The sequence below is a fragment of the Takifugu flavidus genome, chromosome 7 (assembly GCF_003711565.1).
Source record: "Takifugu flavidus isolate HTHZ2018 chromosome 7, ASM371156v2, whole genome shotgun sequence".
Taxonomy (NCBI): Eukaryota; Metazoa; Chordata; class Actinopteri; order Tetraodontiformes; family Tetraodontidae; genus Takifugu; species Takifugu flavidus.
In genome coordinates, this window is record NC_079526.1 from 7,132,386 (window position 1) to 7,160,078 (window position 27,693).

At 49.1% G+C, this 27,693-nt stretch overlaps 1 protein-coding gene across 5 annotated transcripts in view; it reads right to left on the reverse strand.

Moving 5' to 3' along the window:
- Positions 1-12,593: 12,593 nt before the first annotated feature.
- Positions 12,594-27,693, reverse strand: part of sema6bb (sema domain, transmembrane domain (TM), and cytoplasmic domain, (semaphorin) 6Bb) — an 85,774-nt gene continuing 70,674 nt past the window's right edge. For all 5 annotated transcript variants that reach the window (XM_057039246.1, XM_057039247.1, XM_057039245.1 and 2 more), the window contains one exon: positions 12,594-17,633. In XM_057039246.1, the coding sequence (XP_056895226.1) occupies positions 16,729-17,633 (905 nt within the window). In that variant the 3' untranslated portion in view covers positions 12,594-16,728. The remainder of the gene's footprint in view (positions 17,634-27,693) is intronic.

Here is a 27,693-nt window from a genome sequence, read left to right on the forward strand (position 1 = left end):
TATTTTGGGATTCAAGCTCTGCCTTCCATAATCCTTCATCCTCTCCTCTCCCTCATCCTGCTAAATCCTCTTGCTTCTCCTCTTTCAAATACCTACTAATCTCTCTCACTCGGGCTCCCTGTATGGCTGTAATCTGGTTTGTACCTACAGTATGTCTCACCTGCCTCAGGTTCACATCAATAGGTTAGTGTGCCATCATTTTCCACTGGTGATTTTAATCTCCCCATCACCTCTGGTGATTGGGACTGAAATTCCCCTGTAAATTGGCAGAGAGTAGATGTTTGCTTTGTTATTTTATATTTCAACAAAGCCAGGAAACACTTGACTTCATTCCTAATTTATCACACGCTAACACGCTAACAAACGTCACCTGCTTGCTCTGTACAAGCTGTTAGACTCTTAGACAGGCAGCACACATCTGGCATTTTAAATAATTCCACACTAAAGGGCTTTACAATTTTTTGGAAGTTCAGCTTGCAAGAAAAGCAGCCTGTTTAGGCCTGCATCCCGTCCATTAGCAAAGAGAGAAGTAGGATGTCTAAAACTGCAGAAGAAGAGAGGCAGTTCCTCTTTCCTTCCATGTTTCCTGGGAAAACAATCTCCTTTTTACTAACCTTTAAAATATGACAGCAGCGTCGCTGCCAGCTTCACCTTAACACTGTCGGCTTGGCACAGAGGTGCTATGCTTACAGCGAGGTGAGACATCACACACACACACACACACACACACACACACACACACACACACACACACACACACATCTTGATATTTGTCTTTGGTTATCAGCTGTTGATGTCCCAGTTTGCTAATTTTATGCACATCCTGTCATTGCAGCTGACATTGATTATTGACAGGCATTATTTCAATGACCAGACGTCCAATTAAAGGTGACATTTAGGAGCGTGGGTGTCCGCGCCGTTTCCTCACAGGGTCGGTCCTGCTGTCTGTCGATAGCGCTCCGCTGCTCTCCAGATAATATCAGCGGTGCCAGTAAGACATGACTGCAGGACCAGCTGTGTCTGGACGCGCTCATAAACAGACAGAGCAATAAACAACAATTTAGACGATCTAATAAATACACCGACCCAAAAGGGATTATGGAAGAGATTGATCTGATCCTGGATTAGTATACGTCCCAACAGTCTGCACTGGAATTAAAACACCTCCAAAGCTTTCATATTCGGTCACATATGGAAAAATACAGTAAAATACGTGATACCGCTGTGCACTTAAACGCATCAGTGCTGCACCTGAACAACCCTTCACCTACCACTGTTGATGAGTAAACCAGCATTGTAACTGGTCAGCTCCAAACACCCAAAGGCATTAACACAACTGGTAACTGTTAATTACCTCACAGGTTATTCCGCCCATCTGCTCCCACCATTTTCTTTCGTTGCTAATTACATGTTAATCCTGCCCTAATTTTTGTTCCAATGGATGTGACCAGAGTGATGTCACCCATCCTTGCATGCAACAAACAGAAAAAACAAACATGTTGACTTAGGAGGCGAAGTGGGCCCTTTCCATGTCATTCGTGTCTGGATATGGATGTCCTGCATTTGTTGCTTAGTAACAGGACAACATTTCAACTGTGCAAGATCCAAAAGAAAGAGAGTTAATGAAAATGACAGAAAATGACTTGCACAGATGGAGGCTAAATAAACAGCACTCTTCTTTCCGCCTGTCACAGACAGAATCACAGCAGTTGAAAGAAAAACACATCGTGGTTGTCACCAGAACCAAACTTGCAACAGTTGTTTCTCTGTTTAATGCAAACGTCTGCCACATCCTTTAATATTGTCTTTATCATAACCGGTTAGACAGCTACAAAGAGGTTCAACTGGACAAGAAACAGATTCTGAGGTGTCTTTGATTAAAACTCAGAATTTTGAGCCCGCTTCAATCATCCTAAGCAACAAGTAACAAATATGACCTCTACAAATATTTTTGAGCACCTGAAAATGCATACACTTTGAATAAAATAGACACCCCCTGACCTTTTAATTTATAGCCATAAGTGCCCTTCAGTTGCACCTTAATGATGCAAAATGTGTTATAATGAGAGGACTGAGAGTTGAATAAACTATTATGTCTCGTAAAACCCTGAAATGTGTGTATGTGTGCCTTTACAACTTCAAGGGTCTGTTTGAGGGTTACGACATAGTTAGGACTTGGTTTATGTCACAGTTCAGGTCAGAGGTTGGAGAATGTACTATGACTATGAGAGTCCTCACAATAATAAAATTCCAAATACGTGTGTGTGTGTGTGTGTGTGTGTGTGTGTGTGTCCCCACGCGGCTCGGCCTCTTGAAGGTGATAACAGAAATTCTAAATCAGACAGAGGAAGGCCAGAACAGGTGTGATCGGCGGCTGTCAGAACACACACTGTCCACCGTGGGGGCCATGACATGCCAGGGCTGACACACAGAGAGGTGGGCTCCTATGGAGCCCCAGGCAGAGGTTTGGCTGAGACAGATGCTGGACATTTAAAGCAGAAATGCATTGAAAAATGATGAAGGCATATTTAGTGTGAGGCTCAGGGAACATGGGTCATCAGATTTGAATGAATAAACACACGATGGCCGAAAGGATTCTGGAGCGGTGAATTTAAAAAAACTCTGAAGGTGAAACAGAGTCAGCGAAAGACAGAGTCGCTGTCCCAACATTTGAAGACGATACTGAAAGGAGATCCGCTGTTTCCAGGCCTTGCTGCCATGACAACAGCTCCTGACAGGGCCCCCGACCCGCGGCTCCACTGTAATGAATCATGTGTCTTGAAGGTGAGATAATATGCACATATGGAACGCACACACACACACACGCACGCACACACACACACACACACACACACCACACACACACACACACACATACACACACACACAGAAGGATTGCTTTTCTCTGGCAGAATAACAAGGAGAAGGGAAGTGGACTGTACCCTGAACCATACGTGCCGATCACACACCGCTGCTGATTTATGACCTGACTCAAACTGCTTCTTTATGGCCCCAGCCCTGTGTGTGTGTGTGTGTGTGTGTGTGTGTGTGTGCAAGAGCAGTCTTTTTAAGTGCTGCTAATTCACATGTTTGACATGTTTTTTCTGACAGCCGCTCTGAGTGTTGCGTGGTTCCAAGAGCTGTAAAAACAATAAAAATCAGGGCCTTTGAGTGTATGAAAGTGTTCTGGGCAGTGCATCAAAGCGGGCACACTCTTTATTTTTGTTTGAAAGAACCGAAGCGTCTTCCTGTGTGCGTTACCTGGGGCGTTGTTTCTCTCACTTCCAGTCGTTCACACACTGCAATTTTGTGCAATATTCTAAAAACAAACAGTTCTACTTTATTTTGTGACAGAGCATAAATTGAGTACAAATATAAAATTCTAGGCTCCTTTTAAATGTTAGTGAACATTAGAAAAAAATGAAAGGAACTAAGAAACACAAGATATCGCTCTCCCCTCTTTGGTGCATGTGTTTTCCAATGGAAACTGCTTAATGCCATTTGATGAAACATTTGGTTGCTAAGGAGCCATGTTTTTTAATTACAGGACTGGCGACAGCAGAAAGCTTATTATAAGATTGCAAAATAAAAGGAGCTGCAGAGACGTTTGCGACATTTTCGTAGTAACGAATAATCATGGAAGAACCCTGAAGGTAACCGAGCACACGAAACAGCGAATGCTTCCCTGGTCGTGCCGTTATTTACAGCTAAATAGGGTTTCAGTGAATGGCTGTGGCGGTCGGGGTGGTAGAGGTTCGCTGCCATGTTGTTTTGATTCATGGTGCTGCTTTGTGAATCAGAGGTACATGTCATGTGTTTTTGACCTACTTTATAAAAGCATGACTGGACAATAGCGCTGTCACACCCAAGCTGCCACCTTACAACAGTTATTGCCACATTAAAGCCGTCTCTCTTCGCCGTCCCGCCGTCCTCGTCTTCTTTGTGGCCTTCTCCTTTGAGACAAACACACAAAAACACAAACACGGATGTGATTAAAAGATGATGTTTTTTCCTGACTGCAGCATGCAGTGCCTTATTCCTTTGGCATGCTGGCCCACTTTTGCCAGCCCCATCACCAGTTCTCCTCCATCATTTGGTTCCAGCTGTTCTGGGGTCAAGATAGATAAACTGAGGTCACCCACTTGTCCTGTGCTGTGTCCAAACTATTTTGGGACCCATTCTGTGTGATTAAACATTGTGAAAACTTCTTTCAATGTCTGAAAAACACATTTTCTTTTCACTGTGTGCAGGACCACATTTTGGAGAACAAGCGTTTAAAAAAATGACCTACTTTTCCCAGCAACTTTCTTGCAACTATAAAAGCATGTTTGTATGTTTCTGTATTTCTCTATTTTTTATTACAGGCTCCATTGTTTGGTCCACAATACACACTCTCCTGTGCTTCAGTGCCTCTCTTCATTGGGTGTTTTTGAAAATTGGATTATTTTGTTTGCTTATCTCACTGGGTTTAAAACTGTCCTTCCCCTCAGTGTGAAAGACGACTTATTGTGTGTATACAGTGTGTATCTGCCCGTTCTTCCTCTCTGGTTTTATTGGAGTCATGTGGCCTGGAAAGTTTTTAATAACATCCAACATCTGCAAAACTACGACCCCTGGTGGAAATGGGTGTATGTGCACTTTCTGTTGCTTGCGTAATGGTCAGAAGAACGGGCCTGTTGGCGGCTGCTTCCTGCAGCCAGATGTAGAAAAAAAAAAAAAAAGAGCTTGATGATTGTAATGAGAACATTATAATTCTGCTCATGAGTGTTTGTGTACTTGCTTGGGCTTTAATATTCGCTCTAAGCCAGATTAATCAGTTGAACACACACAATTAAAGTAGCTTTTATTATGCAACCTCTGATCTGAAGAGGGCTGACTGCAAGGCTTTACATGTTGTTTTTGTGCCCTCCAGCATTCACTTTTTTAATCAAGCAATTTTAGAATCTCCTTTTCTGGTCTATTATTATTTTAGATATAATATTAGTAATCAGTTTCACTGCCTAAAAAAGTAGCTTCAACCAGCCTCTTCTCGATTCACCGATAAACGAAGCTGGAACAGGAAGCAGCAAAACATTGCGTGAGGACAGATGATGTGCAGCAGCAATGACGAAGCATGGAGGACAGGAGGAGGCTGTGAAAATTGCCTGTCACACTGTTCTTAGGCAAGCGCTTCAGCCGGTTCACGCTCGTTCGAGTTGTGTTTGCATAGACAGCGTTAGCAAGACACGTCCTGTCAAAATAGGAAGCACAGTCTCCTTGAGCAGACAGTCAAGGAAACCTGGGTAACGGTTGCTATCGTGTTATATTTGGCTTATGGATCTATGTGTGTTTTCCAGGTTCACGCCTAGAAGGCTGATTGGAGTTAAATTGCTCCTGGGAGTGAGTGGGCTAATGTTGTGTGTCCTCTGATGGACTGCTGACCTGTCCAGGGTGTGTGCTCGCTTCTCTGGCATAGAAACCAGTATCCTGTGAGCCTAATTAAGTATAACTGGATGGATGTTGTATGAACTTATATACTTTACTTAATTCCCTGTGATGAGAAGAACACATAAAAAAGCTTTCATATTAATTAAGTGTAGGTGTGACCCTCTTGTGTCAATAGGACACGGACAGCACGGTGAAAAAGCGAGTGTGAAAACACATTAATCAGAGTTGCACAGTATAAAAAAAGGGGATCAGAGGTGAGGCCTGGAGAGGAAGCAGGAAGGAAGCGTCCTGAGCTCTTTCTGTAAATTAAACAGAATTTTTCACAGAGTAAAAGGGGAACACACCTTGGACAGATCACCAACCCATCACACGCACAAACGCACACACTTATGTGTGTGTGTGTGTATGTTCATGTGATCACCTGACAAAGCTAATCACAGGATAAGACAGGATGTGCTACTCTAATCGATTTAAACTGAGATACTGGACTTTATTTACAATTTCCAGTGTCATTAATACATGATGTAGGAGTTACTTACCTCTCTTTGTGTCAGATTTCTCCTTACATAACAGCGTATCGGTAAACAGCCCCTCTTTATTGTGACCTAATGCCAATTGAGCGTAAATAATGAATGAAAGCTCGTCCCAGTTACACTGACCCAGTTCAATTTTTCCTTTATGTTGACATCATTTATTAATTAAACCCACCTCCCATCACCTTCACTCTCTCTGTTTGTGTGCATGTGTACAGACGTCGAGAGAACTCTCTCTCTCCTTGTCAGTATACGTGTGTGTGTGTGTGTGTGTGTGTGTGCGTGCCATCCCTAAAAAACGAGGACACAAACAAGACAACAAAGACGTTCCTGTTTCTGCCGTCCTCGTTCAGACTCAGATTTTTCCACATCTTGTGATGTCAACTTGTGATTTCCTGCGCCGGCTGCAGATGAAAGCGCCAAATGGATTTTGCACAGGCAGCGAAATTAAGATTTGGGATTATTTTTTGCGTCTTCTAGTCCCAGAACCGCAGAATCACACCCCACTCACGTCCGTGCACACACACGAACGCCCCGGCCTCTGATCATGGCACGCTGTCCACGCTGGGATCTGTAATAAATCAATTATAAACAGTGTGGTGGCTAAGAGTTCTATTCTCGTCTTTCTGCCAATAAAAGATAATGAAACACTTCTTTTATGGGCTGCGTGGAAGGGCTCTTATATCCGGCCACACAAAGGCAGCTACACTCACACATGAGAGCCAAAATGCACATCGCTGCTAAGCTGCGTGTGGGTGTGAGATAAAGTGGTATTTTTTCCTCTGTGTGGCAGCAGCCCAAGTGCATCTGGGTGAGTGAGTCCAGGTAGGCCGGAGGGACACCCTGTGCTCATCGGCCTATCAGCAGCATTAAAGATTCTGCACGACTTCCAGAAACACACGTTAAAGATCCGGTGTGTTTTTTAAGCCATCCCTTCATCCTGTGTTCGCCGCCGCTAATTGCTAATCAGCGTGCTGGTGTCTATCCCAGCATTCATTGAGAGAGGGGGGAGAGAGGAATGAAAACTCAGACAGACCCAGGGGGAGGTCGTAATGCCAGCCTGAACGGAACCCCCAAACCCCGCCGTGCCGATCGCTGCGCCCCTTTGCTCTGAGGCCCAACCCAGCCTTTGACTGTGTGCTATTGTGAAACGAAGATACGGAGCATTGTGCACGCAGAGCGGATGTAAACAGAGATGGGAAGCCCACAGTATATATTTCCTTCATCGTCTTACATAGGGTTCAAGGCCGTGAGCGTTCCCATCCTGTAGCTGAGCGTTTAACATGATAAGAGACACACGATCACGGTGACGTGAGGAGTCATTGTGCAGAGACAGAGGGGGGGGTGTTAACACGTCCATGTGTGTTTCTGTGTGAGGACATAATCCTCCTGTGATTCTCAGCCGCCCTTTTCATCCTGCAGCACCCAAGGATGTCCTGGTTCACGGGAACAGTGTGTGGGGCTCAAGGTTCTCGCTGGCGTTGCTCCTTTGACACAATGATGCATCCTTCAGCTCATTTTACCTGGATTCCATCCATTAGTTGAGCTGCTCAGCACAGCTCGTGTACACACACGGCTTCTCAAAGGCTCACCCCCACCGACGGTGTCCACAGGGAGACGGCCTGCAGAAGGTTTTCACAGGTACGATTGTGCAAACGAGCTGAAACTGCCTTTAGTGACGGCCAGCGGCGGCCGATTAGCGAGGCTGTTACCAGGCTAAAGTTAGCATCATTAATCATCCAGACAGGAGACCTTTCAGGCTTCTAATCTACATCGGCATCACCTCAAATGTCAGACCGGGCAGATTAGTTGAGTTTTGGGGATGGACGGAGAGAGAGAGACACACACACAGAGAGAGAGTTTGACATTTTGTTCGAATGCAGAGACCTTTTCCTTTCTATATGGAACCCACCACATCTGACAAAACGTCAGGCTAGACCCAAGTCAATGGGGAAAAGGGGAAATGTTCAATTATCCATCATTCCAACTGTCCTCCACATCATCTCTCTCTCTCTCACACACACACACACACACACACACACCACACACACACACACACACACACACACACACACACACACACACACACACACACACACGTGTACTGCTGTCTTTAGTGCTCCCTACCCTGCCCTGACCTAAACCCAATGCTATCCTCAATCTTCATGTCCTTTAATGTCCTTTAAAGTCCAGCCCAAATGTCCACACAAGGCCAGCAGCAGATGACCACTGGAACTCTGCAGCTCATGAAAACCGATGTTGCTACTTAAGATTTCAGAAGAACTTGAGACCGATCTGAGCAGATTAATGAGAGCGTCGCCTCTCGGGGGGGGGGTCCTCACTTTCAGCACTGTTGTAATCGGGGACTGTGCTGTGAGACATGGGACAGGCAATCGGGACAAGGGATCTGTAATGGCCCGGGGCTGCTTCCTTCTTCCATGGATCTCGCCAACGCTGGCGACCAGCACCGCCACCGACACGCTGATACCAATGTAGAGCTGCAGCGGGCGTCAAAGAAGATAACAGAAGAAGAACCAATAAACATTACGGAGAGCTGAGAATGGGCAGCAAGGACGGAATATGGGACAGAACATTTCAGCCCTCTAACACAAAGAGGAAGCCACAAAGCACGCATCAATTTGCTACATTTTTACATCTCACTGAAGAGCATTTGCAGTATTACTGACCCCTGAACCGGGTTTCCGTGGAGACGCCCACATGCTCGCCAACACGGTGCAGTGGGACAATGGCAGATGCAATCTGGCCCTCGCACAAAGCAGGTAAACACCTTTGTGTGCAGGAGCAGAGGGAGAGAGAGAGGAGGGAAAAACGAGGACAGATTACAGGCAAATTGGAAAAAAGATTGAGGCAGAAATGGAGGCAGCGTTGAAGAGGGCGGCCGGGGGAAAAAACAACAGAACAAGACAACGGCGTGCTCCACTGCCCCAGTAATCTCTGACACCCACAAATTGATCCTCATTTTTGTTTTGTGTGTCAAGACAAAAGCCGATTCACACCTGCAAGCACACTGTCCCACATAGAGCAGCTGGAAAAAACTGAATAAGTTCCGGATTTTATAAGAGTTCGTTAGTGAGCATAAAACAGCCAATTTGGATACTTTTCCCTCCTTTTCTTTTACAGTAAATGATGCTGAACGTTGCATTGTTGATATGGAGCGAGCTGAGGGGGCAGTTAATTAACCTGGAGGTCTGGAGAATGTTCTGCTGGATTCTTTTCTCAGAAAAATATCTAAAATATATTAAAAGCAGCCACGCTGCATTCATGTGTTCTCTGTTGGACCTGAACACAGTGACAGCAAGTCCGGCACCTTCAGCCCAAGAGTGCCAGACTCAGGCCATCACCTTCCCACCCGAAGGTTCCTGAAACGGACTGGATCGGACTTCAGCAGCATCAGACCAGGCAAAGGTCCGACTGTGCACGACTGTGCTACAGGTCAGAGGTCAAGTCTCCGTCTGGGAGGACTGGATATGAATGTGTCTCTGTGTTCTGCCAATGAAGAGGAGAAAGTTCCAGGATCCAGTCAATGAAAACCATTCAGTGTCGTCCCGTCTTTGACAATGGGACAAATGAATAAACCTAATTGAAAATCCCAGCAAAGTCAAGCTGGACGGACGAGATGCACCTGGTTCCTCAGGTCCAAATCTTGTTGAGTTAAAAAATATATATACATAGATTTTTGTGTTTTCTGAAAAACTGGAGATGATGCCAATGTGATTCACACTGAGGCAGCAAATCTGCATTTTACCTGCAAAGTGAGGACCCTTTCATGAGGTGAGGCCATTTCTATCTGGTCCTGACGGCTTAAAGACGTGACTGATGGTTAAGACTCGGTTTCAAGGTTAGAATTTTAGGGCTGGGGGTTTAGTTGTGATGTTGCAAGGACAAGTGGGCACTTTAGGATTGAAATTTATTCAAATCTCTTTAAATAAAAGCAAAAAAAAAAGACTCCAGCTGACGTGGCTTAAATGTTTCAACCCATAAGCCTCCGGGCAAATAAATATTTCACTTTTCCATATTTAGAAACAGAAATACAGAAATAATAATAATAGCGTGCGCGCGTGTCTGCGTGTGCGCAGACACTTGATGCATCAAATCTATAGAGCAGATTTAAATATTTATGTAAAGCACCGATAGATTATCCCCCCCGCGGTGTTTAATCGCCTTTCCTGCGTGCGCGCTGCTGCGGGGCGTGCACGGCGGCGGTGCGCGCTGTCCCGCTGTTTCACCAATTATCGCTGATCTACCGGTGACGCCGACACAGCTTCATCTACTAATTAGGCCCGTCAGACTCTGCGCAATCACCAATCAGTGACGGAACCGTCTGCAAACACTGCCGACAGAATTAGAGCTTCTTTACTCGATTTATTGTCGATTTGGTGGGAATTCATCCACGAAACCTCATTTTTTTGTTGTTTTGGAGTCATCCTGCATTCCCGTTGACATAGAAACAGTCATCCCTCTTTCATTCCAGCAATAATGAGTCGTTAGCTTCGTGTTTCTCCCAGTGCAGCGATTCTCCAAATGCTAATTAGATTTTATAGATGGATTATTCTCCCGCCGCGTATTTAGCGTGAAATATGTCATAATTCACCGCCTGAAATTTAAATCAATAGAGAAAAACTTAATGGAGACAGAATAAGTTCTGATTAGCGGCTTTTATCGCCCCCTAGCGAACGAGACCGCTATTGCAGACGCCATGTTATTCGTTATTCAATTCTTTTAATCAAAGAGGAATTAACCACATGTAGATAAATGCGCGGTGTAGTTACCGATGAAGAATTATCTACTACTCTGAAGGCTTGAGTCGCCAGACTCAGATTTACTCCTGCTATTTATCTAATTGGACAGTTTGGCTGTCTGCAGTCCTGTCAGTGTCTCCTAATATTTACCTCCAAGATGGCAAATAGGTCTGTTTATGTAAAATGGATGCTCTATTGCAGGAAGTTCATCTGTTCTACTTTATTTAACTTTAAGAGAAGTGTGCGATTACTTGTGTCTTGCTGCTTCCCTGAAAACTACTGGAAGTGACAATTAAAACTTAAAAAGGCTGCGTTCAGTATGAAAAACCATGTAATTTATCCTCACCTTTCACTTGGACCCTCCGGGCCACAGGAGGAAGCAGTTCATATGCATGACTGCATCCGCTTGTTTCAGGTCTCCCGAAGGTGAGCACGAGCCTTCAGAGATACAGCAGAGTAAATATTGAAATACCGAGATGGTTAAGAATATAAATCAGTATGTGGTGCTCGGTTCAAATCAAGGAAAGTGCCCACTGGCTGGGTTTCAGGCCCTTCATTAATCTGCTTCATTATAATGAGTGTTTGCAAATGTGTGTGTGTATGCGTGTGTGTGTGGAATGGGCGGTTTAAAGGCTGCACTATGTCAGATAATTTATATTTTTAACTGGCAGAAGAAAATGCAGATCCAGCTGTAAATGATCCCTGACACACTCGTCCCATAGGATGTGAAGTGAAACTGCATCACTGATATTGTCTGGCCTCCTCCTCCTCCTCCTCCTCCTCCTCATTAAACACCGCAGCACTGGAGATCTTCAGCCCCATAAAACATGGAGGAACGAGAGGCCCTGACAAGTGCCTATGGTCCTTCACCATTCTGCAGACCTGAATTGGCCTGATGGGCTCCCCAGAGAGAAGAAGTGCTGGAAGGAGAGAGGATTATGGAGTAGGTCAAAGTAGGAAGAGTGATGTCATATAGACTGTTCAATGTAAAGTGACACGGAGATGTCGAAGACCTCATTTATTCAGTTTAACCACGCAGCTTCTGCTCGCCAGAACGATAACATGCGTTGAAAAACAGCCCCCTCTAGAGGCCGGTAGTTGTACTACACAGTCAGAAAATAAACGTCTCTCCTCACGGTTTCCTATGCTTTGAATACTTCATACATTTGAAACATTTTTATGGCAGTATGAATCAATAACGTAGCCGTAAGCCACTGTATTGAAGCCAACTTCACGCACATCATTTCATGCTGGGTGTACTGGCGCAGCCACACTGAACGACTGATATATTTCGCTTGGTGTTTCACTTTGCAGATGGATTTTAGCTAGTCAGACATGCTTTATGCTTTTGTAAAGTTTAATTTTAAAGTTATCGAGCCTGGAAGAACCCGTCGATATCTGCATGTCCAACCCCCAGAGGTTAATGACTTCAATCTCAGACAAATTAAATGATAACATCAAAATCGTGATGCAAAAGTTCAATCTTGTTTAACCGTTCACTGTATTAAGTTAGCATTCAGTCATTTACTTACATTCAACTGGTACATTCGATTTTAGAGCAAAATCTGCAGGATTAACCTGAGCACATCGATATGATTTTACGTGACCAGTCTAAGAAATATGAGACACTGGGTCTGGATTTCTATGGGACATTAGATCCAAATGCTGCTGCAGCCCAAGAAACATTCTGAATAAAACTCCTATTTAAAGCTAAAGCTGGGAACCACCAGGCAGAGATGTCCTTTGGCTTTAAATGATACATTCATTGAATAACTGTGTAGGTTTCATTGAATTCCCTCGATGATACAAGCATCCAACAGCCTCCGTGAATCCGCCTTCAAATGCAGCGAAAGAAAACCAGGAACACGATGAGTTCGATGTCTGAGAGGTTTATTAGAATAAGAAAGTTGACACAGAGTAAAGTCTCCATGCAGAGCTGTGGACAGCATGGAGAATGGGCTGTGTGTGTGTGTGTGTGTCAGAGGGTGCATGCACGTGTTGCTGTTTGCGTGACGACAGGTTTCTTTGTGGAACACAAGCACACACAAACACACTTGCATGTACTGTACAAATTCACACGTGGCTACGCCTGTACACACACGGAGGCTGTGTCGTCATGCGGCTACTGCACGGCAATTACACGTTAAAGCGTCGGGTTTATGTACACGGACGTGTGCTGTCATCCGATGGCGGCCCGCTCCGACACAGGAGCCGCGGGTCCTTCACAGTAGCGGGAAAATCCCAGAGGAGGAAGGCCGGAAGTATCTCAGAGAGTCCAGGAGCTCTTCCTCCTCTTCTTCTGTCAGTTCAGATTCAGCTTCCAGAACAGGACGCCAAACGCCAGCGCTGCCTCGCCGCCAGGCTAATAATAATCCTGATGGGCAACAGGTCTTCACTGCCACCCAGAAAGGAAACCACATCCAATAATATTCCAAACCAAACAGCTAGCACGGAAACAAACGGGACAAAGTAAAAAGATCAGCTTGGACTCAACGACGTTACAAAAAAGCAAATGCTGAGTTTGTTTTTTCGGCTTATTTTTGTGCTTTTTTTTCCTTCGTCCCCTCTCTGAGGTTGGCTTGAAAGGAGCCGTCAGACGCCCCCTCTCAGGAGTGTGAGGAGGCTTTTCTAGCAGAAGCTGCCCTGCTTCTGGAGGCAGAACATCCCGGACAGGTGAGGTGGCAGTTATCGGCTGGGCGGGGCTTCACGTTACTATGGCAACATGGCAGAAACGCCCCAACATAGTACAGTTTGAGATACAGAGAAGCAATAAAACCAGATCATGACCAAAGCTGAAGGACATCAGAGGCAATGTTGCAAAAAAGAAAATGAAAAAAAAAGGTAACAGGAAAGAAAACATCAGTAAATATACCGTGATGTGAAATTAGGCAGGGAATCGCTTTGATTTCCACGTCTGTCAGCGGCTCTTTATTGAACAAGCTAACCTCTGTTGGGGATGAAAGCTGCAGATGCCACGTGCTCGCGCGCAGGGTCAGCGGTGGTTCAAACCAAAAACGGGCGTTCCGGCACACGGGGAGGACAAAAGACAGCTGCTGCGAGAGGAGAGACAGGGACGACCTGAAGTATGTGAAAAGAAGGGAGGGTGACGGATTAAATAAACAGGGCCGGTTCATGGGGAGGTTACACGTGAATTCTTTAGCTGCCCGCTAACGCCGAGCGAAGGTTATAGGGGATAATGCAGCCGACGGGGAAGCTAACATCAACTAACCTTCCAAGAATCAGACCCTGTCAGCTTATCTCAGACCAGAGCTTTAAATTGTGTGTGTGTGTGTGTGTGTGTGTGTGTGTGTGTAGGGGGGTTGGTGGTTATTGGAGGGGTAAAGTGTTGGTTAAACCTGTGCCTCCCTCGCTGTCTGATGTGTCTGCAGTAATCTTTCACGGGCTCATCAGGACATTAGCGGGCTGGGAATGTACTTTGCCTAATCAAGCATGTTTAGCGAAACACCGGAGGAGACGTGGGCGAGGACACGGCTGGCTGGGCAGGCTAGACACCGAGAGATAGAGAGGGAGACCTCGTGCACGCACTCGCAGACAGGCCGCGCCGGCGGAGACCACAGGCCGGACGAGCGGGGGGAGGGGGGGGGGGGGGGATCTGTAACCTCAATGCTAATGACCTGTTTCAGGGCGGGATGAGTAGAGGAGAACTAACGCGCTCGGGCAGTAATGCAGGAACATCCCGACCTCCTTCAGCTTCTTTGCATTCCCAAACCTACTTCACGGCCTCGTCTCGTCCACAACTTCCACGTTTATCTTGAGTAAACTGTTTAAGTGCTGAAAGCTGTTGGCATTTCAATGTAAAACACTTACTGCCATCACAGCTGTAGCGACCACTGGCCTATATGGACCCAGAGGTGCATCAATAGAAATCAAGCAGCGATCTACACGTGTGAAAATATACTTTAAAAATGAATAATTGTATTTTTCATCCCCCTCAAATGCGTTTTGCAGTGACTTGTCTCACCCACGGCTAGAACACAATGCTGATTATATGAGGACACTGAAATTGTGATGAAAAAGTAAACAAAAATGTGTTTTATGGCTTCCAGGCAGCAGCATCCTGCCCTTGTTTCGTGTCTATTGAAAGCCCCAGAATGACCCGTAGGTCAGCTAACAGAGGCAACGAATGACGAAACATTTTATTTGGTGGATGTTACAGGCGATTATGATTCTCTGCATCAGTGACGACGACGTTTAAAAGTCTGCACAAGCACAAACCAGTCGTCACTGGGTTTCCAGCTTTTCAGGCTAACTCAGGCGCTAACACACGCGCGCGGTGTTTGTTTTTTAGAGAAACATTAACTGATTGTTCTTATCTTTAAATACTATCAGCACTGACAAAATTTGGCTGAAGGGAACTTGTCGGATCATTTTCGTGGCCTAGTCCAGATACGGAGCGACGCTATAATGATGTTGCTCGCTGGCTAGCCTCTCGCCACTGACAAGAAAGTGGCGGACGCTAAATTTGGGACATTATTGCTAAAAAAAAGGGTCCTCCTGAGGACAAACCCACCGACGGCGTGAGCTGGGAGAGTGACACGCGTCATAAGGCCCCTCGCTCTTTTACGAATAAATATTCTAAAGTTAAAATCTGACAAGCTTACGAGCTAACGTGAGCCCGTCTTAACTTCCCATCCTTGAGGGGAATATAAACGATTGAGCGGGTCGTTCAGAGCTGCTCCACAATATTAATAACTCAGGAGCAAAAAGGAGGAAAGGTGAGAAAACTGATCAGAGCAGTTTTTGTTTTTCTTGCACTCAATATGAGTAATGCGTTTATGGATGCACAGCAGACACTGACAACGTGCCACGCAGACACACAAACGGCCCTGAAGAAGGAGAGAAACTCGCTCTACATCTTTAGCTAAAAGGAGGATGACAACACACCAAAGCAGAGAAGTGATGCGACAGAGCAACTCCACCCCCACGGGTGCCATTCTGATCCCCCCCGCCCTGGCGAATGAGCGGGTGAAGCTCAGGAAGTGGGTCCAGGAGCTGCTCCTCCCCATTGATATTCTGCTAAAGTCGCCCCCCCCCCCCAGTCTCCCCCTGCTCCTGTGGCACAATGAGGCTCAGTGTCAGGCAGAAGAGGCTGACTGGGGCTCCCAAGTGGGCCTCACAGCCTGGACGGGCGCAGCTCGCCTCCCCACCTCTGAATGGACCGCAGAGCCCAGGAGAGGCTGAGGTCAGGACCAGCGGACCCGGGTCTACAGTGAGGGGGGGCGGGGGGGGGACAAGAATGGAGGGGGGGTACGGTGCCCTTCCCCGTTTCCCAAATCACGCTGGGTTTATATCAAATTCGCCTACGTTTATCTACAGGTTTCTAACCCTTTATTGCTTTCTGTCGCTTCCATGGCAGCTGTGGCGCGGAGGGCCGACCCTCTGATTGCTTCAGCACACGGAGATCAGGTTCAGTGATAGTTCACGCACGGAGACGTCACCACGCAGCTACACTTCACAGTTAAAACACCAGCGCGCCGGTCGGCGGTTGTTGCGGCCAAACGCGCGCGCGCTCGGGCGCGGCTACGAGTCCCGGCGTCGTCTGAAATGCGCGGGCGAGCGCGCCCGAACAAAGGCGGGAACCGAACTTTACACTCAAGGTTGTCAGAAAAGGCGAACAAAATGGCGGCGGTGCTCGTGTAAATGTCTGTTTTTAAAAAACAAGCCCGTCCCAGTTGGTCCTCCCGCTCCTTTGCTCACCCCCCCACAGTTCCTCCTGCGGCGGGTCTGATGCCCCGGGGAGGGGGGGGGGGGCTCTCACCAGGAGCAGAGTAATGGAAATGAGGACAGTCCTCTTCTTTTGCAAACTCTCTCCATTTGTCGCCGTCGGTCTCTTCGGTCGGCCGAATGGCGTCAGAACACTGAATGGCGGCGAAAGAGGACAGACAGGGTGATGTTGGACGAGGACGGCAGGTCCGAGGGGGTCGATTTATTCCAGTTTTGCTATCGGAGGGATCGGGTGTCCGGAGAGAGCTCGCCCGCCTGTTCCCTCACTGGCCACTGGGGGCGCGCTCCCCCATGTTTTTCACAAGAAGGTGGCTGAAGTCAGCCAGCTCCCCCAGCGCTCGGGGCCCGTGCACGTCTGGCCTGATGAGGCCGTGACGCTGCAGGTGATACGGCGCCCCATTGTTGCTGTTGTAGTTCAGGGCCTCGTGGCTCCAGCGGGGCTCCCCATAGTCCATGTGGGGGGTGGGGGCAGAGACTACCCTCCGTCGGTCAGGGGAGTCTTGCGGCGTGGCGGGGTAGATGTATTCTCCCGCTGAGTTCCTCAAGGCGCCGCTGGGACGACCGCCACCGTGCTCGCCTCTCTGGGTGGCGAGGATCAGGTAACGCTGGCGCTCGGTGTGCGGGGGGAGTATCACCTCCCCCGGGTCCTCTATCCTGACCATCCCTCCGTTGCCGCCGCCCCCGTGCAGGAACTTGGAGCTCAGGTAGATAACGGAGTTGTTGGGGCACGGCGTCCCCACGGCGGTGAGGAAGGTCTGACTCTGGTCCCAGTCGCCGTCTGGGAGTCGCATGGTCCGTTTCTGCTGCAGGGGGGTCTGCTCCGGGGTGGGAAGCAAGCCCGGGTCCATCTCGCCTTTAGGCCAGCCGTTGGGCGTGACGAAGGGGTTGTCCGCCTGCGAGCGCCGCCTCTCGCCCCCGCTGGTCCTGGTCACGCTCATCACCGACCCGCTGCAGCCCTGGCCCAGCATGCCGTGCTCTTTGTCGCTCTTGCGGCGGGCGCCGTTGGACGCCGAGCCCCGGGAGTGGCGGTGGCGGTGGCTCATGATCCAGCAGACGGTGAGGCCGGACAGGACGGCCCCCGTTGCGAAGGCCGAGACGGCGGACACCACCAGCAGGTTGACGGACACCAGGCCATCGGGTTCGTCGATGACGGTCTGTGGCGGCAATCCTGCGGAGACACAATCGGAGAACGGCGTTCGTCAGCGAAGAGCATCAGCACTTCCTGTAAGTGGGGGTTAACATTTCCTTAACTCGTCCACACGTGTGGGTGGGATCGGCCTCCTGCTCTCCGGCAGAGGTAGCCGTAGCTAATTGCCTTCATTACCTAAAGTGGATGGTAATTTTAATAGTGGTAATAACTGTGGTAATAAGTGGTAATAACTGTCTTCCTGATTGAGAAGGACTCTCAACCTTAACATGTTTCACAACATTAGCTTTATGGGGAGAGATGCCAAGTCTGACATTAGCCGTGAAAAATAAGGGAAAAGGTTCGACAGCGTGGATGCCTGAGTGGAATACACAAACATCGTTTAACAACAGGATTTTCTGCAGACACTTTTCTCTCTAATGAGCCACAAACGTCTAAACGGTCTCTGCATGACGTAACGCTACGACCCAACAATGAAAGCAAAATGCTAATCCCCCCCGTTACTGGACGCTCCAACTGTTTGCCTGAAAACTTTCTAAATAGCGGATAGTTGTACAAAAAAAATCTGTATTTCTTCGGTTTAGGATGAGGCGAAGTCCTTCTGAGAGACGAGGTGATGAAATATTAAAGATGTTAGCATAGCCGGCGCCGGCTGCCTCAGATCAATTAGAAAAATGCCCCAAGAAAACTTTGTTCAGCAGATGTTTGAGCTCCGGGGACGGGCGAGCACAATGAAAATGTGCCGAGGGAAATGGAGTGGAGGAAAATGGGGGAGGGGGGAGTTCTGCGGGGAGGGGGGGGCAAGAAAAAGTTGCTGAAAGCTAACGTGAAGGCTGGGGACATTGGACAAACACTGGAGTTGGATCGCGGCGACAGGACAGTTTCCGTCAGGGTGGCGAAATAAACGCCAAAGAATGAAGGTTTTTATAGACGGAGCCAGAGCAGAGAGGAGCAGATCCAAACACAGGAGACACAACCAACCTTTAGGGAGGAACATGAGTCCCGGAACACCACAGATCCAGTTTTATAGGCTAAAGGGAAGCTGGGGAGGACGCCGGACAACGGTCAGTGAGGGATGGCAGTTAAACCACTGAGCGACAGCTCAACGGGCTCCGTGGCACGTGCAGATATTTCAGACATTTCCCAGTAAAGGGAAGGTGGCCGGACTGGGGGGGGGGGCACTGTCAAGGCTTTGCACCAACAACCAGCTGTAATTTCCATCTACTGAATGAGGCGGATGCAGTTATTTGACCTTTTTCCGACCTGCTAACGGCACAAAAAGAAAAGAAAAATGCAACATTTATTGATGTTAAACCTTGAAGGGAAGCTGGCGTCTGCACCAATAACACCTGCAGCAACACCAGCACTAAAAATATCTGATTGACCCGAAGACAAAGGTTTAGGATAAAGAGAAGAGCAACCTTGTCTGTCTTTATTTATTTATTCATAAACTTCTGCCGGGCGTCTTGCTTCGTATTCATGCTGCCTTGGAGCGTTTCTGCGCGTGAAAGAAATAATAAATGACCAGAGTTCTACGGAGTTCTACAATTCACTGATGTGTTGACACTTATACTCCAGGTCCAGTTTGCAGGTTTCACAGCCTGGATCCCGACATCAGTCAGTCGTCTTTGTTGGGGAATCAATGACCTTTTCAGCACTAATTAGTCTTTTATCGGTGGTTCAATAAGCACACTCAGTTCTGGCCTGTTAGTGATGGACAGGGGTGGTTGAGGTCAGCTCGACATCCCACACAACATCCACGCTTGGTCCTCTTTGATCTCTTTGATCTGCATTTCTTCACTTCCAAACCTCACGTCACACTCGCATCTGATAGCTTCTTTCGCCGAGTGTGTGAGTTTGATGCTCAGCGTCTCACTGTGTTTCCGTTGCTCTCATAGAGGCCTTGAAACCTGAAGATCGTCGAATCCCCGGTTCGAATCCCCGCATGGGTAGAAGGTTTGGGCACTACTGGGGGCACTCCAGCAGATCCCTGTACCCCAGTTTTGGGTGTCAACAAAATCCCGCTCTCATGCAATTGTGAAAGATGTGTAACAAACGTTTCTGGAAACCGAATAAAACCCCCAAAATAACGAGCGGATGCACGGAGCACTGGCGTGATGGCGGCCATGTCGACGCCATGTCGACGGCAGGCGATAACCTGCCTGAACGCTCCTCCGCTCGACTCGTTTTCCTCCTCCAATCCCGCTCACTTAATAAAGCCTAATAGAAGCCAACGGCGCTGCCTGTCAGGCCGACGCACGCCGAGCCGCTCGTCTCCAAGCTTCCTCCTCCAATTACGGCGAAACAAGCAGAGGAGAGCGAAGAGGAAGAGGAAGAGGAAGAGGAGGAGGAGCTCGAGGCTGGGGAGAAGAGAAGGAAAAGGGGGGAAAGCAATGAGAGAGCACAGAGGAGTTCAAAAAGAGGTGGGAGGATGAAAGGAGGAGAGAAAAGGGAAGAGGGCACGAGTGAGGATTAAACAAGTGAAGGTGGAGAGATGAGAGCCAGCTGGAGCTAAAAATAGATTCATTAAGGTGCATTTGCACTAATATGAAAGTGGGCATCATCAGTGAAAAGAAGCTTGTAAATGTTTGTATTGCCTCTGCTTTTTAATTTGCTTAGTCCCTCATCCCCCCGCTCCTCCTCCTCCTCTTGTTAGCCATTAATCCTCTCCTCAGCTTCCTCTTTCCCACCGCTCGCTTTGATCACCAGGGGTGGCGGCATGACGAGAGCAAAGGCTCAAAAGCTCCGAAAGGGAAGCAGAGCTAACGCAAAATCACACACTTCCAAATTGAGGTCAGACTTCTCGTCAACACGGCGACGGCTGGGGTGGCTCCTCCTGCCGGCGCCGCTCGCCGCGTGCCGGTCGCCAAACATCCCGCTTGATTGGACGCTGCATTCGGCAGCATTTCCAGGACGGTTGTAACCCGGCGACAGCGAGCTTGATTAGAAGGGGATAATCAGGGTTTATTACAACCTGCGTCTCGTTTCCAGGCCCCCGCCCGCCGCTTCCTTTGGGCATTGTACTCAGAGTAATTGCTGAAATCCTGGAGCTCTGTGGAAACACCGTAATGACAATCAGAACGGCTCCAGGATCCATGGAAATATTTTCACGTCACGCGAGGATGATTCTGTTTAGATCCGCCGGTGCACAGCTGGAGCCCCCCATGACGGTTTCTACAGCTCGCTTTCCAGAAGACGAACCCTGTTTTGACAAGTGTCAATCAAAGTTGGCGTCTGTTTAGATCGTCAAGTGCATCATCGTACGGATAAATGATAAACAAATCTGGCACAGGATCAGCTGGATGCCGTTGCTGCTCCTTATAGCGACTCTACTTTTATGCAAATCCTGCTCAGAGCAGTTTTTACATGGAACATTAAAGAATGAAGACCCTCAACGTGCTGAAAAGCTAGCAAATTGCCCTTTTTCCTGCTTCCAAGGGGCTCCGCCTGCTTCCCATCTGCATGTGTGCGTCCAGGAGGGCAGGCACGTCTGGAACCAATGATTGGGAGCAATTCCCTTTATTTAAACCCAAACAAACACAGCCAGATTGTAGCCGTAACCCCGACTGCACAGGTGAGACCGTGTCAGCCAGCGTCTGACACCAGCGCCGGAGGAGCCGGACCGGCCCCAACCACATTCCGGCTTTCAACAATTCGACGCACGTCAGGAGCCCGACAAACGCGAGCTGGACGGGTGACGCAATCAGAAACGTTGATGCGGGTCGACTGTTGCGTATTTGAGAGCGCACATGAAAGCAGAACAAAGAGGTTCCACCACGTCCCCACGGGGCCGCCGCCGCCACAGGCCCCCGCTCCTGAGTTTGACAGGTTACTCTGAGGGGGCTCTCATCTCCGACAACCCGCCGTTTGGCTGCATGCTAATGTGTTTACGCGCGCTGACGGCGGGAACGCACGTTGCCGAGCACGTGAAGCGGAGTGCGAGGAGCGTGTTAATAAGAGGCCGCGTGCACCGGCTGCACCCACGGCTCCGCGGTTTTCCTCATTAGCGTCCGCTCTTCCCCGTCGGTCCGCAGGCCGCCGGCGCCGTTTCACCACTTCCTCGACCTTTTTCCAAACTCCCCGCCGCTGCCACCCGCCCAACACGCACATCAGGTGTGATCTTCTGTTGCCAGCGTGGGTTGGAGCTCTGGAGATAAGAGCAAAGAAGCTGGAAGAATAGCGGCGCTTTAAAAGGGAGCGGGGGGACGGCAGCCGTCCTTACTCGGATTAACCTCGCCGGCTCGTAAACCGTGTTTACTCCCGGGACGACTGTAAAACCATTTATGGCTCCGGCGGAGGACGGCTGCCCCGCAGTTCTGGAAAGCTTCAGTTTGGAAAAAAAATAAAATAAAAATGATTGGGGAAAGATTTATATTTAACGCTAAATGGCCCGACCTCAGCTCTGGGTTTTCAACTCTCCGCCCTTTCCATCCTCTTTTCGCTGATGGAAAAAATCCCATCTCGGCAAACGAGTCGACGCTTCGGTCGCCGCGGCGTGATAAAAATCTGACGCGCTCCCGCTGCCGTCTAATCACAAGCTACGGGAGCGTTTTGAGTTAGTTCACAGTCAAGAACGCTCTCCCCTGTTTCATTTGTGGATTTCAATTATCTGCCGACCCGGATCTGGTCAAGGCTTAACGAGGGCGAGCCCGCTAATGGGCTGAGCGCCATCCAATCTGAGACAAAGCAACTGGCCTGTGACGGATACTGGGGGAATATAAATTTGACCGTTTTGGAAAGCAGGGGGTAGGCAGCACGTAGCCATGGGGGGCCATTTTTAATAGTTTATGCTTTATGTTCCTGCCTGTGCTCTCATTGGGTGACAGATGTCCTCCTTTTAGGTGCAGGGACAATAATAAATGTTGAAACGTGGCAAAGTCGATAAATTGGAAGCCCGCGTGGGATTCGTTTATCCGCCCAGAGGGTTCATATTTCGGAATCCTGAACCAGACGATTTCAGCTTAATCTTTCTCCTGCGTCGCGTCCATACATCACATCCGAGCGTTGGAGCGCACGCCCATTCAGTTGGACTGGATCCTGGAGGGTTTTTTGGGAGTGATTAACCATCAGGTGTTGTGAAGGACCCCGTGGCGCCATCTGGGCGGATCGCCGCTCGCCTGATTCTGCTGCCTTCGCTTCCAGAGAGGGAGTCTGAGGGGATCCGGCACAGCGCTCCCACAGGTGCACGAGGCCGTGGTGTGCACGACAGGCTGTGAACGGAGGAGAGTGTTGGGTGATGCAGGATGTTAAAGGATCTAACCCCAGTTGTCAGGCGGAGATAAGAGACGACAGCAGCTACCGGACTCAAGACGCCGCCCTGCAGGCCTCTCTTAACGCCACAAGTGTGGCGCGACGCTCACCACCTGCGTGAGCGCTCGTTCTTCACCAGCTGATGTGTAAATTCCTCTGTAGGCGTTCTGACTGCAGCACGTGTGAATACAAGAGAGGATGGCCTCACATATTTGCAATTGTAGATTCATTGCTTCCAGATGTGCGACACAAAAACACATGAAGCTTTAATAGCTTGAGCCGTTCTGGAGAAGAGGAGTAACAACGCCGCTCCTTTAAAGGGGAGATGAAATGTTGCTGGGCTTTGGGTAAAGCCCAAAAACAATGGAAAACCTCTGAGCTTTGTTTGTTTAACCCCCCTCTTCCCAAGCGTCACCCCGAGCATTCGCTGACAGACGGCGACCCCGCGTGCGTACGCAAACACATCAATCAGCGCGGGCCCTTTGCCCAGCCAGGGGTCAGCGGGCCCCCGCCATGTTTTCCTAGTCTCACTCTCTCCCGTCTTCACTTGAGGATGCGGCTGTCGAGAGGAAGATGTGGGACTCGGAAGAGGGCAGATGAAAGAGCCGGAGCCTTCAGGAGTCCCTCGCCCCTCGCCGAGCCTTCCTGGCGGTCGGGCCGCTCTTCTCGTCTGCCCGGAGCTCGTTTTAGAGTGGGAAACTCCTCAGATTTCCACTGTCCTCCTTCTGCTAAGCTAAAGTGGACACTTTTCATCAGCTGGGCCCATTTTTCACAGCGGGGATCAGCTCTGTTCTCCAGGCCTCTCAGAAGCACCGTTGGGTGGGAGCGATGCGCGAGTTAAAGCCCCCGCTGGCACGCCAACACACGCCGCTACGCCGCACTTTCCCCTATCTGCTTTTCTTCGTGCTCTTGGTGCCTCCAGAGGGAGTTCGGAGAGGAGGAGTGGCACTTCAAACAACTCCTGCGGCGAACGCTGCCCCCACTCCCCTTTGTTGCCGTCTCATTTCCTGTCGCACGCCCGGGGGCGATGCGTTTGGACTCCAGGACCTAACTTACGAATGCACAGATCCGCGTCGGCTTTGCGGCCGCGGATCCCTGACCGAGGCCCCTCTGCAAACCGCAGTAATTAGCGTGGCGTCAGCCCAGACCGCGCTTGTAAACGGGCAACAAATTTCCTTTCCTTCGCTAAGCTTGCCACGACGGCGCTCGCAGCCCGTTCTTATCGCGACACCACGCGGAATCTGCGTCGCGCTGATGTTTCAGAGGACCTCAATTACGGAGTGATTGCATCCCGCCGCTCCAGCAGTCAAAACACTGTCGTTCTTCCAGAAATATTTTCTCGGCGCCATAATTGCTTCCATCTGTAGCAACACTGTGTCGACGGATAGCGGTGTCATTCCAGCCTGGCGGCACACCGGGCCGGGACCCCACGTCTGCGGTGCAACCGTTAGCATGTGTCTGCTCCTTTGTGATCGGCGCAGGACGAAACACGCTTGAGAAAAGCTGGAAAGGCAAGAAGAGTGTGACATAAAGGAGCGCGCCGCACACATCTTGGAGCGTTTTACTGCACCTGTCTGGTCGGTTTAACAGAGTTGGCTCACGAGCTGTCTGCACATCCGAGATCGTTTTTGGCCGAGCCAAATGAAAAGGTAAAGCCAGACGGTGAGGCGTTCACTGCCGCGCGGAGAGGTAGCCATTGATCTCCCCACAGTGACAAGGTGCCGGCGAGCTGATCTGAATGAATGGCTAGCACGCTACGGCTAATTAGGAGGAGTTTCATGCTTGTCCAACCATTTAACTTTTGTTTGCACTGGAACTGATCCACAAGTCAGTAGGGGGTCACGACCTTGAAGGACCGACGGCGGCCAATCAACACGCTGGGATCATTCGTCGTAAGTGGATCCGACATCTTTTGCGGGTCTGATCCAAATCCGAGGCATGACGCTGTTTACGTTGCGCGTCCTGCGCCCAGACACGGGGAACCCGAGCAGGTCGGAATGACTCGCCGTTGTGTGATCAGCTGAAATATGCAGGCGGGGTTATTTGGTTATTTTAGCGCCGTCACAAAAGTAACAAACAAAATCAGGCGATGTTTGGACTTTTAGACACAGCCCGCTGCGTATATGTTTCAGGATATTTTAACCTTTGCACGCGCGGTTGAGTCAAACAGTGACATCGACGTCACCAACATTCAAAAAGACGCGTACCCGTGTACGCACGCACGGGTGGGTTACCGATTTATTGACCGGTTTGTCCAGCTCTGCTGTGGGAGCCGACAATGAACGTCTGTCAGAGTGTCAGTATTGGTTCGTTCTGGTTGACCTGTTTTGTCACAGCCCCAGCGATCAGCTAACAACCGAGCTCGCAGCAAACCGGAGGCCTGCCTGAGTTGAAGGGGAGCCAACAGAGCAGAACCTGAGTCTCCGTGTTGGTCCGCTCTCAAGCTGACACCCTCCAGAAAGCCCTGTGACACGAGGCTACTTTACCTGTGATTTAGGAGCTGACTCCTTATTTTATCCCTAGCGTCATGTAAATACTGCTAATAAATAAGTGTAAAGTTTACATTTATTTCATCTGCATTAGCAGGACTGTAATATAATGCAGCTCTGTTAGCGACGCCCGGTTGGTGAGCTGGTAAGCAGAGATTTTATCTCCATCCTGATGTGTGATGGCTTTAATAGAAAGCGCACTGAAGTGAAACCCTGGGAAATGATGGAATCGTTTTCTTGCTGTGCTGTTAGTGTAAAAATAAATAAATTAAGCAGATGATTGTTGCCTCTGACTTTATAAGACACTCCTCATCTTCCCAACAAGGAGTTGTAAAAGTTGCCTTTATGATTTAGAGGTACCTTATAATAGTTTACAATAAAATCAGGTATTTGCAGGTAAAAAGGTACTGATTTGTGCCAGATGCTACATTAACCCCCCCCCGGCAGTGGTTGTTTGGGCCTCCGCATTAAAATAAATGTAACTCGCTCCAGTGAGAGGGAGGAAAGCCCCAAGGCAAACGGTTCTGCTCTACCCACAAACACGCTAGCGTAATTGAACCTAGCCTTCCCTGCGACCTCGACCTGAGCTGTTTCATCCACGTATCCTCCAACTGCACGCTGCCTCGATTAAGTTGTGCCTCTGATGAGATCCTCTTTGATCAGAAGAGCTTTGGAAGAACGATGCGATGCCACATACTAATGGCTGGCGTGTGATCTTTAATAAAAGCCCACAAAGCTAGCCATGCCTTCCACACGGCTGGACTCAGGTTCCTCGTATTGCTGTAATTAATGGCCTGCTGAGGTGTAATGACGGTGCTGCGAGACGTCGGGAAACATGGCGGCTTTTGTGGCGAAATAACTGAATTATTTTACTGAAGGACCGTGCTGGGAAGGAGGACGGAGAGGAGGAGCGCTCTGATGTATGAGAGCGAGAGGACGTGAGGCCACAGCCGCTTCAGCCATGTGACGTTCTGTCCGCCGCCGCATCAAACTGACATCGCTGGCAGGAAAACAGCCGCCTCCTCTTCACATTCTTCTATTCTCTTTTCCCTTTGCTTTGGGTCCATTTCCTGTATGATTACCCCCACCACCTGACTCTTCCTTCCACCTCTGGAGGCCCTCTTTAGGTCCCTTCCTCCAATCATTCCTTTTATTTCTCCCCCTCTGATCCCTGCTCCGTTTCAGCCTCAAAGTTTGCCTCTTTCCTCTGATCTCTCAATCTCCTTTTGCTCTTGTCTCCCCTCTTGGCTCTGATTTAGCCCGCCTCCTCGCCTCGGCCTCGCTCTTTTGAGCCTCGGCCCTTTTCCTCCAGCAGGAACAACCTTGATAACTATTCCGCTGCCATCAGCCAGCGAACAGATGAGAATCGATTCCCCCTCCGGCATCTGCTCCTCTCTGCCTGAGGAGAAGCGGGAGGCAGTTAGCTGGTCTCAAAGAATCCATCTCCCTGGGACGGGGGGGTGGGGGGGGGAGCAGCAGATGAACCAAGGCCCTGGTCTGATAAATGACCGTCAGAACGCTCTAATTAGCCCTTTTCAAATCTAACTGTTAAACAAGAAGCAGTGACAAACGCACCACATGCTTCCACATCTCTGACAGTCTCCATCATCCTGAGGCCGGAATTCCTGAACACCAATGTATAAAACAGGAAATTTAGGCTCATCTTGGATAATTCCTGTCAGTTCTGAGCCATTTGTTTGGCTGATGAGTGGCAGCAGGTGGCCAAGCGCCTCCTACAGATGATCGACCTGTTGCACACAGGTGGGAAACTGTCGGGCAACAAGAGCGCAGCAGAACACGCCCGTTTCCACCCGCACGCACGCACGCACGCACGCCTCTGTGAGCTGGCCACCCGCCAGCTGCCGAACCAGTCAAATAAAACAAAAGTCTGTTTTTCTTTCTTCTGTTTTTCGCGGCCTGATCAGAACCGCGGCTGAAAAAGTTCCCCGCCGCCCACTGCAAGATGAAGGGCGGCGTGCGTGACTCTTGATCACAGCCGCTGTACCGAGAGGGAAAACGTGCTTCCACATGAAGCTGCAAGTTAAAAAAAAAAAAAAAAATCTCCCCTCTCATGAAAGAGGGAGAGTCAAAATGAAATTGCTGAATTTCCCCGAAGAAGGATGAGATGGCCCGGCCCATCTGCCGGGTCAGGCCCCAGATATATCCAATATAGAGATATGAAATATTCAAGGACCAAAAGCCCCCTGAAGATCACGGCCCCGGAGGTGCTGCTGCTGTGTTTAGAGGGACGGGGATTATGGTATATGCTCGTTCTGGGTGGAAACGACGGCGAGAGGAGATGAAGAACCACGGTCGGGGACAGAGAGGAAGTACAGACTGAG